Here is a 14,470-nt window from a genome sequence, read left to right as displayed (position 1 = left end):
AAACTCCCTCAACAGAACCTCCTTCCTTGTCCTATCTATGTCGTTGGTACCAACATGGACCACGACAACTGGATCCTCCCCCTCCCACTCCAAGTTTCTCTCCAGTCCAGAGGAGATGTCCTTAACCCTGGCGCCGGGCAGGTAACACAGCCTTCGGGACTCTCGCTATCGGCTGCAAAGAACTCTATCTATCCCCCTAACGATACTATCCCCTACCACTACAACATTTCTTTTAACTCCCCCCACTTGAATGGCCCCCCGCTCCACGGTGCTGTGGCCAGGTTGCTCATCCTCCCCGCAGTCCCTGTTCCCATCCTCACAGGGAGTAAGAGCCTCGAACCTGTTGGACAAGTGCAAGGGCTGTGGCTCCTCCAACACTACCTCCTGGATCCCCGTACCTGCCTCACTTCTAGTCACACCATCCTGACCCTGGCCACGGACTACATCTGAATTAATTAATCTAATTGGTGTGAATACCTCGTGATACAGAGTCCAGGTAACTCTCCCCCTCCCTGATGTGTCTCAGTGTTTGAAGCTCGGACTCCAGCTCTTCAACACGGAGCCGGAATTCCTCGAGCAGCCAACACTTACTGCAAATGTGATCACCGTGAGCATCAATGATGTCCACCAGCTCCCACATATTGCAGCAGCAACACATCACCTGATCTCCCATTCTATGTAATTAATTAAATTTATTAATATTATTCTTAAATACCCTCTGCCCCGATTCTAGATGGTGAATATCACACCTTAGAAACTATAAGCCAAAGAGATTTAAGCTTAAAAAGGAAGAAATACTTACCAACCAATCACTTACCCGCTTTCTGGTGACGTCACACTTGGATTACTTTTTACCTCTCTCCTTCCCTCCGAGTTCCCAGACTGGAGACTGGTACGCCTTACCTGGTCTCTGGGACATTTATAGCCCCGCTGCTGCCACTGAGTTCCCGCCGACGCACTGACGCCTTACCTGGTCTCTGGGACATTTATAGCCCCGCTGCTGCCACTGAGTTCCCGCCGACGCACTGACGCCTTACCTGGTCTCTGGGACATTTATAGCCCCGCTGCTGCCACTGAATTCCCGCCGACGCACTGAGGCCTTACCTGGTCTCTGGGACTTTTATAGCCCCGCTGCTGCCGCTGAGTTCCCGCCGACGCTGTGAGGCCTTACCTGGTCTCTGGGACTTTTATAGCCCCGCTGCTGCCGCTGAGTTCCCGTCTAGCTACGTAACTGTATTCCCTCATCTGTGGAACCATTCTAGTAAATCTCTACTGTACCCTCGCCAAAGCCTTCACGTCCTTCCTAAAGTGTGGTGCCCAGAATTGGACACAATACTCCAGCTGGGGATGAACTAGTGTTTTATATAGGTTTAGCATAGCTTCCTGGCTTTTGTACACTATGCCTCTATTTATAAAACCCAGGATCCCATATGTTTTATTAACTGCTTTGTTAACCTGTCCTGCTACCTTCAAAGATTTGTGCACAAACATCCCCAGGTGTCTCTGTTCTTGCACCCCCTTTAACATTGTACCATTTAGCTTGTATTGTCTCTCCTCATTCTTCCTACCAAAATGCATCACCTCACACTTCTCTGCGTTGAATTTCATCTGCCATGTGCCCACCCATTCCACCAGCCTGTCTATGTCCTCTTGAAGACTATTTCTATCTTCCTCATTGTTTATTACACTTCCAAGTTTCGTGTCATTTGCAAATTTCAAAATCATGCCATGTCCAAGTCATTAATGTATACTAAAAACAGCAGCGGTCCTAGTACTGAACCCTGGGGAATACCACTGTATACAGTACCTCTCTCCAGTCTGGTAAAACAGCCATTCACCACAATGCTCTGTTTTCTATCCCTTAGCCAATTTTCTATCCATGCTGCTACTGCCCCATATACATCGTCCAATTAATCTGAAAGTTACTGAAGGCAAAAGCAGTGTTTAAAATCAAATGTACACTGAATTTCCAGCTTTTTAAAAATTCATTCATGGGATGTGGGCGTCGCTGGCAAGGCCAGCATTTATTGCCCATCCCCAATTGCCCTCGAGAAGGTGGTGGTGAGCCGCCGCCTTGAACTGCTGCAGTCCGTGAGGAGAAGGTACTTCCATAGTGCTGTTAGGGAGGGAGTTCCAGGATTTTGACCCAGCGACGATGAAGGAATACAACAAATTCCCTGAGTGTAACTGATGGCCCTCAATTAAAATTTAGCAGTATTCTGTATTTAAGTGCAAAATGGACAAGATTTTCTTTGAAGTCTCAGCCCATTGAAGGCATGGACTTGTGCTGGAATATGATTGCATGGGTCCAATCACCCAGCTGAACCTCACTAAAGTGGCAATGTTTCACGTATGGTGCTCAATAGTGATCAGCAGCAGATTGTCAGAGGAAGGCACTACAGCGGCGCCCAATCCTCCCCTCGCTCTATTTCACAGTAGTTCTTGATAACTTTTTCTCTCCTTAGTTCATGGATGTTCAGGCCTATGCATGCATGTCAGCTTAGCTCAGTTGGTAGCACTCATAACAGAGCCACAAGATTGTGTGTTTAAGCCCCACTTCTGGACGTGAGCGCGTAATGCAGGCTGATCCTCCAGTGCCGTACTGAAGGAGCACTGCATTGTCAGAGATGCTATCTTTCGAATGAGGTGCTAAATTGAGGCCCCATCTGCTGGTTCCAATGGGCATTAAAGGGTTCCATGGAATTATTCAAACATAGCAAAGAGTTCGTATAATATCCTGGCCAACATTCCTCCTTGAATCACCACCAAAAAACAGGTTCACCTCATTGCTGTTTTTGGATCTGGCTGTGCACAAAATGGTCGCAATGCTTACCTACATAACAGTGACCGCATTTTAAAGTAACTCGTTAAGTTTCTGATAGACTTAACAAGTCAGTATATTATTGCAAGTCATTTTATTTCGATTAGTATCTTTTAATTTATTCACCAGAAATATCTTTAATTAATAGTATATTCCTTTTAGGCTCTTGTCCAAGGCAAATTACTATGCATCTAAATAAAATTAAAAGTGCACGAGGTCTGCAACACGCACACTCCCAATGCTGACAGTAGCTAATCTGTGCTATTGTTTGGAAGTGGGTAGAATAAAGGAAGCCTGTACACATTACCCAGAGATGGTCTCATGCTCCTCCTATTGGCAAGCTCAGAATTAACAACCATGAGAAGCCTGGGAGAGAGTCATTGATCCGTCCTCATTCTCAACTGTGGAATGGTGCATAGGGTCCTCGAAAATGGAGCACAAGAGGAGAAAGTAACGACAATATTACCATGAAATGATACGTTGTTCTGTACAAGTGTCTAATTTTAAAAAGTGCCATGAACAAATAAACAAAGGAAATCACACCCAGGGAGCACTGGTCTCTCACAGCTTCATTTAATGGGGAAGGGGAAGGGCAGTGTCCAATCAGTCCTTTCTGATTGATGTATGTTTAAACTTTATACAAAGTAAATCTGACAAGACTTGTATAAAGCAGAGAGGGCACTGTCAAAGTTTAGATGAACCAAGAAACCAGCTCCACGAATGGGAATAAGATCAATTGTATTAAAAAGTGTGGCAGATGAAACATATCCTTTCTCTGCCCCACTTCCGTACATCGGACTAGCACTTCAAAGACAGAAACCACCTGAATCTTTTTGGCTCGGGTGAACTGAGGGATGAAGACCAGACATCAACATTAAAAACAGAATTTTCTTTGAAATGGCACATCCTCTTGACCCATCTGCATCCCATTTGAGGACACAATTTGATTTTTTACGGCTCAGATCAAATTTTATAGAAAAACCCCAAGGGGGCTTCCTTATTAAGATCCACTAAATGCATAGTAAATGATGGTAGTGCAATGAACGGAGTGGTGCTGGAATGTTCTTTCCCCCCTCCCCCCCCAATCCAGGTTTTAAGGAGGAGTGGGGTATGATTTCATAGACACCAGTTGCCTTTCAGTATCTCAACCAAGTGGCCATTACTCACGTATGAGCCTAGGCCGTGAATGTTGGCAGGCCTGATCCTGTCTTCACCCAAGGTTCACATATGCACACATCCAGCAGGAATTGATCACTGGCTAGCAATCAGGAGCAGAAACCTTGGTTGATTTCTTGTACTGGAGAAATTAATGGGAATAAAAGCTGACAAATCCCCTGGACCGGATGGCCTACATCCTAGGGTTCTAAAAGAGGTGGCTACTGAGATAGTGGATGCATTGGTTTTGATCTTCCAGATTTCCCTAGATTCTAAATCAGTCCCCATGGATTGGAAAGTAGCAAATGTAACACCGCTATTCAAGAAAGGAGGGAAAAAGAGAAAACAGGGAACTGTAGATCAGTTAGCCTGACATCAGTAGTAGGGAAAATGCTAGAATCTATTATTATGGACGTGGTAACAGGGAACTTAGAAAATCATTATGATTGGGCAGAGTCAACACGGATTTATGAAAGGGAAATTGTGTTTGACAAATCTAATAAGAGTTTTTTGAGGTTGTAACTAGCAGGGTAGACAAGGGGGAACCAGTGGATGTAGTGTATTTGGATTTTCAGAAAGCATTCGATAAGGTGCCACACAAGAGGTTATTACACAAAATTAGGGTTCATGGGATTGGGGGTAATATTTTAGCATGGATTGAGGATTGGTTAACGGACAGAAAACAGAGCACGAATGGGTCAGTTTCGGGTTGGCAGGCTATAACTGGTGGGGTACCACAAGGATCAGTGCTTGAGCCTCAGCTATTTACAATCTCCATCAATGGCTTAGATGAGGGGACCGAGTGCAATGTATCCAAGTTTACTGACGATGGGAAAGTAAGTTGTGAGGAAGATGCAAAGAGGCTGTAAAGGGATATAGACAGGTTAAGTGAATGGGCAAGAACATGGCAGATGGGATATAATGTGGAGAAATGTGAAGTTATCCACTTTGGTAAAAAAAATAGAAAAGCAGAATATTTTTTAAATGGTGAGAGATTGGAAAATGTTGGTATTCAGCGGGACCTGGTGCCCTTGTACACGAATCACTGAAAGTTAACATGCAGGTACAGCAAGCAATTAAAAAAGCAAATGGTATGTTAGGCTTTATTACAAAAGGATTGGGTGCAAGAGCAAAGAAGTCTTACTACAATTATATAGGGTGTGGACACCTGGAATACTGTGTACAGTTTTGGTCTCCTTACTGAAGGAAGCATATACTTGCCTTAGAGGGAGTGCAATGAAGGTTTGCCAGACTGATTCCTGGGATGGGGGGATTGTCCTATGAGGAGAGATTGAGGAGACTTGGCTTATATTCCCTAGAATTTAGAAGAATGAGAGGTGATCTCATTGAAACATATAAAATTCTTAAAGGGCTTGACAGGCTGGGAGGAGTGAGGTGGCCGGGGAGTCTAGAACTAGGGGCCAGTGTCTCAAAATAACAGGGGGCGGTCATTTAGGACTGAAAGGAGGAGAAATTTCTTCACTCAAAGGGTTGTGAATCTTTGGAATTCTCTACCCCAGAGGGCTGTGGATGCTCTGTTGTCGAGTATATTCAAGACAGAGATCGACAGATTTTTGGATATTAAGGGAATCAAAGGATATGGGGATAGTGCAAGAAGGTGGAGTTGAGGTAGAAGATCAGCCATGATCTTATTGAATGGCGGAGCAGGCTCGAAGGGCTGAATGGCCTATTCCTGCTCCTTGTTCTTATGACTTTCCCCTCATTAATCCAGTGGGCACAACTAAATCCACCTGAAGCCTTTTCGTTTCACATTGGTCAGTTACCTGTTGCTTTAACCAACTGAGCCATTGGGGTGCTTGGCTTTGGAAAGTTTATGTTTAATTGGAATCAAGTCAAAAAGAGTTGTGCAACTACAAATAGAAGGGAGGTGGAGGAAAAAATATGCAAACAAATTAGGGAAATGAGCAAAAAACATAGAATAATAATCATTCGGGATTTCAACTACCCCGATACTAAGTTGACAGTAGAGGTAGGTAAAGGGGATAAGGGAATGGAGTTCCTACAATGTGTACAGGACTCCTTTCTAACCCAATATATAAGAAGCCCAACAAGGGAGGATTTGCTATTGGATCTAGTAATGGGGAAAGAACCAGAGCAGATAAGAGCAGTAAAAGTAGGGGAACATCTAGGCAATAGTGACCATAATATAATACACTTTAAGATAATAATTGAGAAGGACAGAAGTATGACGAAGACCAGGGTAATAGATTGGAGAAAAGCTGACTGAGGGGCTGAGAATAGAACTTGGGAAAATAAAATGGACAACAATATTGGCAAACAGTGACGTAGAACAGCAATGGGAAACATTTAAAATGGTGTTCAACAGAGTCCAGGAAAAATATATTCCGCTAAAAAATATTAAATAATTACTTTGCTTCAGTATTTACCAGGGAGATAGATCCGGTGGACATGACATTGGATGATGAGATTAATAATGAGATAAATACATTTAAAATAGAAAGAGATATATTAAATAAACTAAATCAAACTCAAAGGATAAAACCCCTGGTCTGGATGGATTACATCCACGCATTTAAAAAAAATCTAGGGAAGAGATAGCAGAGGCATTACTACACATATTTAATAATTCGTTAGAAAAAGGTGTAGTGCCAGAGGATGTAATACCTATATTTAAGAAGGGAGAAAGTACGTGTCCAGGGAACTATAGGCCAGTCAGCTTAATATCGGTGGTAGGAAAAATAATAGAATCCCTACTAAAGGAGAAAATAGAAGAACATCTAGAAACCAAAAATATAATGAATAGTCAGCATGGATTTCAAGAGGGAAAGTCTTGCTTGACGAACCTCATTGAATTTTTTGAAGAGATAAGAGACAGTAGACAGGGGTAATGCAGTAGATGTCATTTATTTGGATTTTCAAAAGGCCTTCAATAAGGTACCACATAATAGACTAATGAATAAGGTCAGAGAATGCGGAGTCAGGGGACAAGTAGCAGAATGGATAGCTAGCTGGCTTCAAGACAGAAAGCGGATTGTAGGGGTAAAGGGTAGCTATTCAGAGTGGCAGAAGGTGGGAAGTGGTGTTCCACAAGGATCAGTGCTGGGACCACTGTTGTTCACAATTTATATTAATGATTTAGACTTTGGAATCAAAAACACAATTTCTAAATTTGCGGATGACACCAATTTTTTTTTTGGGGGCGGGGATAGTCAATGCTGAGGAGGACTGCAACAAGTTACAAGAAGACATTAATAAACTTGCAGAATGGGCATATAAATTGGCAAATGAATTTCAACACAGATAAATGTGAGGTATTACATTTTGGTACGAAGAATAGGGAGGTCACTTGTTACTTGGAGGGTGCGAGTCTGGGTTGGGTAGATGAGCAAAGGGATCTCGGACTACAAATATACAAATCACAAAGTAGCAACACAGGTTAACAAGGCCATTAAAAAAGTAAACCAAGCACTAGGGTTTATTTCTAGGGGGATAGAATTGAAAAGTAGTGAAGTTATGCTAAACTTGTATCGAACCTTGGTTAGACCACACTTGGGAGTACCACATACAATTCTGGTCGCCATATTATAAAAAGGATATCAAGGTACTGGAGAGGGTGCAGAGAATGATACCAGAAATGTGAAGCTATATCGATCAGGAAAGGATGAACAGGCTGGGTCTCTTTGGCTGAGGGGTGACCTAATAGAGGTCTATAAAATTATGAAAGGTTTATACAGAGTGTTTCCACTTGTGGGGAAGAGCATAACTAGAGGCCATCAATATAAGATAGGCACTAAGAAGTTAAACAGGGAATTCAGAAGAAACTTCTTCACCCAGAGAGTGGTGAGAATGTGGAACAAGGAGTGGTTGAAGCGAATAGTATAGATGCATTTAAGGGAAGGCTACATAAGCATAGGAGGGAGAAGGGAATAGAGGGTTATGCTGATAGAGTTAGATGGGGAAAGATGGGAGGAGGCTCAAGTGGAGCATGGGCCGAATGGCCTGTTTCTGTGCTGTATATCCTACGTAATGTAAAAACATAGAAAGTCGTAATACCCATTAGGAAAGACATTGCAGAAATTATTCTAAAAGCAGTGCGGAGAGCAAAAGACTAAAAATAGATGGAAGGTATGGGTGCATCTGTTCAAATCAACTACAATGGAATCTTGATATACTAAATTTTGATATATCCAGTATAACCTTCATAGATTGGAGCAGTGGTGACAATAGACATTTCCTATGGTGTTGGACCCACTAAATTCAAATAGGCAAACCCAGCAGCAGAGAAATGGTGTGGCCGCCCTATATTGAGCTAACTGTCCGATGTGCTGGCTGGGAAGACCAGCACTGGAGCCAGAATAGGAGGCTACCAAATCACTGGCCTAAGACTAGGTCCAAGAGTGCAGATACTATAGCACACCTGTAGCAAATGCAGGCAGCCCGATAGTGTGGTGGGGGGTGGGTGGGGAACCAGTTCTCCAATGTTCAGGGGAACAGGAGTGGCTCAAGAGTACAAATCAATATCTATTGACGCTTTTGCTGATCTCCCTGAGCTTTGATATATTGAAACTCCACTGTAGTAAAACATGGGAAGTGCAATTTCACTCCCCACCTCCCCCCCCCCCCAAACCCTCAGCTTGACAATTCTGATAAAAGGATCCACATCCCAATTTTCTCCCTTCCTCTCCAGAAGGCTCTGGCTCACACTGGGTTATGATTCCATAGGCACTGACATTCCTCCAGTACACTACCCAAGATGCCATTCTTCATAGAAGAGTTTAGACAGCAATGCCGGAAGATTATTTGGCTGTGGAGAGCATCACAGTCGAGCCTTATCTTGTCCTCGCCTGATGTCCACATGCACACTTTTCAGCACAGGTTACTAGGTTAACAATTCGGAGTGGGAACCTTGCCTGATTCTCTCCCCCACCCCCCAACGCTTAATGATATTGACTGTAGTAGCCCACACTGCCACCCCAGTTGAGATCAGGTAACTTATCACAGGCCAAGGATCGAACCAGAAAGCTTCTCTGTCCATAGCACACTTACCAATTGAGTCAGTGGGGGAGCTCATCCACAACTTGTCAACTGAAACCTCCAGCTGTCCAGGGTTGCAAAGCGGATTCAGGCTGGCATGAACAAGCAATCCAAATCAGATGTCAATTTCCTTTTCATATGCAAACTTTAAGCCCACAAACCCTCTTGCTCAGGCTGAACCATCCAGAGCAAAACCTTGGTGGTCCTGTTGGACCTAGAGCTGAGCCTTAAATCCCACAACCTACCCATCACCAAGACCACTTATTCCGTCTCTGCAACATTGCTCATGTCCGTCACTTCCTCATCCCCATCTCCACTGAAACCCGGTCACCTCCAGACTTGATTTCTACAACGTCTTCCTCGTCGGCCTCCCACCCTCCAGAAAATTCAACTTTTTCAAGTCAGCTGCCCACATCCTGCACAAAGGCAAAATACTGCGGAAGCTAGAAATCTGAAATAAAGCAGAAAATGCTGGAAATACTCAGCAGGTCAGGCAGCATCAGTGGAGCGAGAAACAGAGTTAACGTTTCAGGTTGGTGTCACTGACCTGAAACGTTAACTCGGTTTCTCGCTCTCTCCACAGATGCTGCCTGACCCGCTGAGTATTTCCAGCATTTTCTGTTTATATTGCCCATATCCTAGCCTGCACTATGTCCTGTTCACATTCACTCCTGTCCTCGCTGACCTACACTCAATCCCTGTCCATCAATTTTAAAGTTCTTGTCCTCATCCTCAAATCCCTCTTGGGCCTCATCCCACCCCAGCTTTGTAACCTCCTCCAGTCTTAACATTCCATCCTGCACCATTTTGACTCTCCAACTCTGCTCTTTTGTGCAACCCCCTTCCCTTCCCTTCGTCATTCGGCCACAGAACCTTTAGTTTCCTTAGCCTTGCTCTCTAGATTATCTTCCCTAAACCCCTCTCACTCTCTCCACCTTTAAAAACCTTCTCAAAGCCCATCCTTTCCACCACCTCTCCAAACTCTTGCTCGGACTCTGCTCTTTTATTCACGATTTCTAATTCATTTATTCTCGCCCCTCCCCTTTGCAAATGTACCTTGGCAAGTTTTCTGCACTGAAGATGCTATGTAAATGCAAGTTGTTGTTAGTTGGACATGCATTCTTGCCCATGATTTTCCACGAGTTACTGATCTCAGCTGTGCTGTCACGGAGAGGGGGAGCAGGGATCAATCGCTTCCCTGCAGGAAGGGAGAGGAAAAGAATCAGAAGAACGAGTTTCATCCCACAGGCTGCTCTATTGCACCTCCTTCTAAATCCTCAAAGTGTCACTCGTACAGACAGCCTCATCTCCTTTACCATGGATGGTCTACGAAGAACAAGCATGGGAAAGCTTTCCTAAGCTGCCAATTAACCCTCCTCTGCTGTGGTCTATTGTTCTAATATTGTAAGACAGCCCTTTCCTGCCATGTAATACAGGGGCTATGTGGGGGGGGGGGGGGGAATTGGGTATAAAAGCAACAATTAAAGAAGCTAAGAAAACCAGTGAATGGAGAAATGGACAATTAAATATATAATGTGTTAGCCAGTGTGTTGGGGAGCACATCTAAAGGGTCTAATACATTAATCAGATTTGGATGGTCCAAGCTGCTTGGGATTCTTTCCTGTAGTTGGATGTTTTCCGGGTCCTTCAAGTGTGTTACGCCATTAAAACTCACTCCCGACTGGTGTACATTCTAGTTAAGGTTAGTATATTGCTACCACTTTTAAGTTGAAGTGTTTATTTTTCTAACGACTATTGCAGGGTGCACTTTGAAATCAGGATTTGTTGGAAAGATACAACCACCTCAAACCCCCTCCCCCCACCACACACGCGCACACACAACACACTAAGGTACTCCAAAGCAGAATGCAGTGGGTACCAGCATTAAATGATGCAATTATGATCACAGCAACTGGAAACGTCCTGTAGGTGTATTGGGTAATTTCCCTTCCATCCGGAGAGATTGGCAGGATGATACTGACATACCGGAGGGTGAAGATTCCCCTCCCCTCTACCCCAACCCCCTTCTCAACCCCTCTCGAAAAAAGATCCAGGGCAGATTTTTGCACAGGCTCGGTAAAAATCGATTTGCAAAGCATCCAGCAGCTGTTCTCTCACCATTCCAGCTGAGGCTCTGCAGCGTGTCCCGCAGAAATTTACAGTCTTTATTGTACTTCCAAGCCTCCTGCATCACCTCGTTCAACTTCTCATCTTCATTCTCTCCTACCAAAACAGGGAATTTCAACATAGAACCACTGCACATGACAATATCACATTGTAATTTTCATTCAGCCCTCATTCTGCCCCCAAGCTAATCTTTCCTCTCAGCTGGGAGGATGGGTGCAGGCACTGGACAAACCTCTGCTGGATCAACTCTTAAAGCTGCTCCAAACATGTGGGTCGCATGCAGCCAGTGGCAAACCAAAATTACTTACAGAACAGAAAGGAAGACACTTTTCTTTAAACTGGTAGCTGGCCTCAGCGAATCTGGCCAGTTTACTTTGGGGCTACCATTGGGATGGACAAGACCCCCATGTTGGGAATCAACAGCACTAGCAAAGGTCTCGTGCAACATAAGAGCAGCTGCTATGAAAGGCGACTCTACCTTCCACCACTTCAATGTACTGGTGGAAACAGAGGAGTACCATAAGTTTTCTGGGAGGAAATGGACTCCACACTGCAGCGCCTAGCTAATGGTAGGGCATCGAGTGTGGACTGCATTCATGCCAAATTCCTAAATGCTGCTCTAGATTAGTGGGGAGCAAGGAAGAAACAATAATAGTTAATGCCAAGAACTGCCAACTTGACTTCAAGCTGTCTTCAGGCAACACTGTCCACCATCAGAAGACACAAAGCTTTTGAATATCCGGGAAGCATTACCTGGGCCACCCGTCTCCAGGAAGCAGCACGGAATCTGGCTCTCAACCTCCACTTGCAGCAGGCTGAGGGAGAGCCAAGTCAAAGTTCTCCATCACATATCCCTCATTCCATAGATTTCACCTAATGTGGCCAGATTAAGTGCTGGCAGGACTGTGGCCATATAAACCACACTTCAGCACATGCTCTGGCCCTACTCCCACCTCCAGCCCTTCTAGGCAGGGAATTCTGGAGACTATCAAAGTCATGAACAGCCTTACCCGATGTAAAAGATCCCATGGTACTTTTTTCTTTGAATAAGAGCAGGGAGATCGCCAGTGTCCTGGCCAATATTCAACCCTCAATCAAAACCACCAAAACAGATTAACTAATTAATCGTTCATCTTATTGCTGTTTGTGGCACTTGCTGTGTTCAAACTGGCTGCAGCAGTTGCCTACAAAAACAATAGACTACACTTCATTATCTGTGATGTGTTTTGGGATGTTCCAAGGACATGAAAAGTGCCATATAAATACAAATCTTTATTACCACCCCACTAAATCTGACCCCCCAGGCATACTCAGCTTACTACTAGCAGGGCAAGGAATTCCCAGCACTGCCCAGCTTTTACTCCAAGTAGCAAGAGAGTGCATCCCCCAATTTCTGACCATGGTGCTCGTCTATAGGGTGGGCAGGATAGCACTAGTCAAATTGCACTGTGCTTACACACCTCTTTTCTTGGGGGGGGGTAAGAAAAGGCAAAGAATGCCTGGCCTCCACTCAACATAGCTGCAATCAACAACTCAGCGCTCGGAGGGAAAAGTGCAGGCATCAACCCAGTGATGTAGCCTCGTGGCTTTCCAATGCACCCAGCCATCATGCCACCTCCAGATAACCAGAACAAGTTGGCAGATTTCAGGTACATCGCATTTTTAGACATGTACATTCTTCCATGGCTTAATTTTAATTCCTTAAATTGGAATAAAGAACTCCATTTCTTTCACCCGCCCCAAGTCCACATCAGCGGTCTTACCAGCCTGCGGTAGAATACACTGCGCGATGACATCCCGCAGTTTCTCCAGAGCGACGTTGGCATCCTCTGCCTCATTCTCCGGATCATGAATATACACACCGTCCTTGGGCCTCGTGCTGTAACAAAATGACAATCTATTATGGGGGGGAAAGTCCCTGTATGAACAGGCGCAATTAGCCAGCCAAATCTGAGACACATTTAGTGGGCTAAGACATTAAACAGGCTTATTTTTCTTAAAACAAAAAAACAAAAAAAAGGAAGAAAAAGGTAGAAAGAATTAATAAAAATGAAAAGCAATAAAAAAAAACACGAGAAGAGCGACGGGAAAACTGACATTACCCATCTCGCCCCCACTACAAGTGTGCCATCTATCAGGCGATCGCGCTGTGGCACTGGTGATGGTCATTGGAGAAGTCCGACGTCTGGATTGCCTGCCTCACCTGCTGGCTGAAGGAGGCTATCTGGAGGCAAACAGCCATATGAGAAAAACAACAATGGGGAACATTTAGGGAAATGTTATTTTTTTAAATCTTCTTAAAGGGGGAACAGTCTTCACTTGAATCATTGTATAATCCTAAATGTGATAAAAGGACATCCCTCCTCTTGATAAGATTTCATTTCAAAATCTGCAGTTCAAATATTCTTCTTCATAGGTGTAACCACAGCTGAATCTTCATTAAACCCCATGCATTGGTCAACACATTTGAAGTGAATATACTAAGCTCATATGTTGTTTAACCCAGTAGCAGTCCATCAAGGACTTCCTCGATGAGTTCTACAGCTCCAGTACTCACTTGTTATACAAGGCTTGCCAAAGAAAGCCAGAACTCCAGCTCTCAGAGATTATTTCTGGCTCTACACTTCTACTGATAGCATTTTTTTTTCTGTACACTTACTAGCATCTCAGTCTTGCCTGGATCTTATTTTATGCTTTAAAACCGCTAGTCAGATGGAGAACCAGGATTGTCGTTTTGTGCAGCCTCTCCTGTGCTGTGACATCATGAAGTTCCATGTCAATAACTGAAATGACGGCACTATCTAGGAATTCAACAAGCCTAGAATGAATTTTACTCTTCCATTCAGATCACTGCTGAAAATAGCAACAAGATATGATAAGCAAATTTTAAAACCATGAAACTGAGTAAAGAGAGGAGGAGCAAGAAACCACGTGCACCATTATTTATAACGCTTAGGACTGCATGGCAATTCAAATGAACACAGTTTCCCTTTAAGGAGGATTCAACTGTTGCAGTATTGGCGAAAAGTTTGACCACATGGATTGAAACAAGTTTTAGAAAGAGTCCTCTTGGCATGAAGTCCATTTCAAATCAATCCCTGCTATAACCAAAGCTTTGAGAACTCGCCGATGACTTGCTGGGTAAATGCAGTATACAGTGAGGTACTGAGCCATACAGACCAGGAAGCTCGCAAGTTCATCCCTGGTCTGTGTTGAGTTAGCTCCCTGCCAGGGGCAGGAGCTAATGGCTTCAGTCCCAGGCTAGAGGGGGAAAAGAAAAGTCAGCCAGGGTTTCCACTAGTGCTTTAAGTGTGCATGTCTGAAGGAGAAAGAAATGGGCATGGCTGTGAT

At 44.1% G+C, this 14,470-nt stretch overlaps 1 protein-coding gene across 5 annotated transcripts in view; it reads right to left on the bottom strand.

Annotated features, from left to right (window-relative positions):
- mapkapk5 (MAPK activated protein kinase 5) overlaps positions 1–14,470 on the bottom strand; it is a 78,588-nt gene that overhangs the window by 8,875 nt on the left and 55,243 nt on the right. For 3 of the 5 annotated variants that reach the window (XM_085961386.1, XM_085961385.1, XM_085961387.1), the window contains 4 exons: positions 12,883–12,998; positions 11,111–11,215; positions 10,049–10,190; positions 9,005–9,084 (listed from right to left, as the gene is read on the bottom strand). In XM_085961386.1, coding sequence (XP_085817512.1) covers positions 9,005–9,084; positions 10,049–10,190; positions 11,111–11,215; positions 12,883–12,998 — 443 coding nt within the window. The remainder of the gene's footprint in view (positions 1–9,004; positions 9,085–10,048; positions 10,191–11,110; positions 11,216–12,882; positions 12,999–14,470) is intronic. The other 2 variants (XM_085961388.1, XM_085961389.1) reach the window with 2 other exon arrangements.

The sequence above is a fragment of the Somniosus microcephalus genome, chromosome 19 (assembly GCF_052327205.1).
Source record: "Somniosus microcephalus isolate GS21.2 chromosome 19, FLI_Smic_1.0, whole genome shotgun sequence".
Classification (NCBI taxonomy): domain Eukaryota; kingdom Metazoa; phylum Chordata; class Chondrichthyes; order Squaliformes; family Somniosidae; genus Somniosus; species Somniosus microcephalus.
Note: the sequence above shows the minus strand (reverse complement) of the source record. Positions and strands in the feature narration are given on the sequence as shown.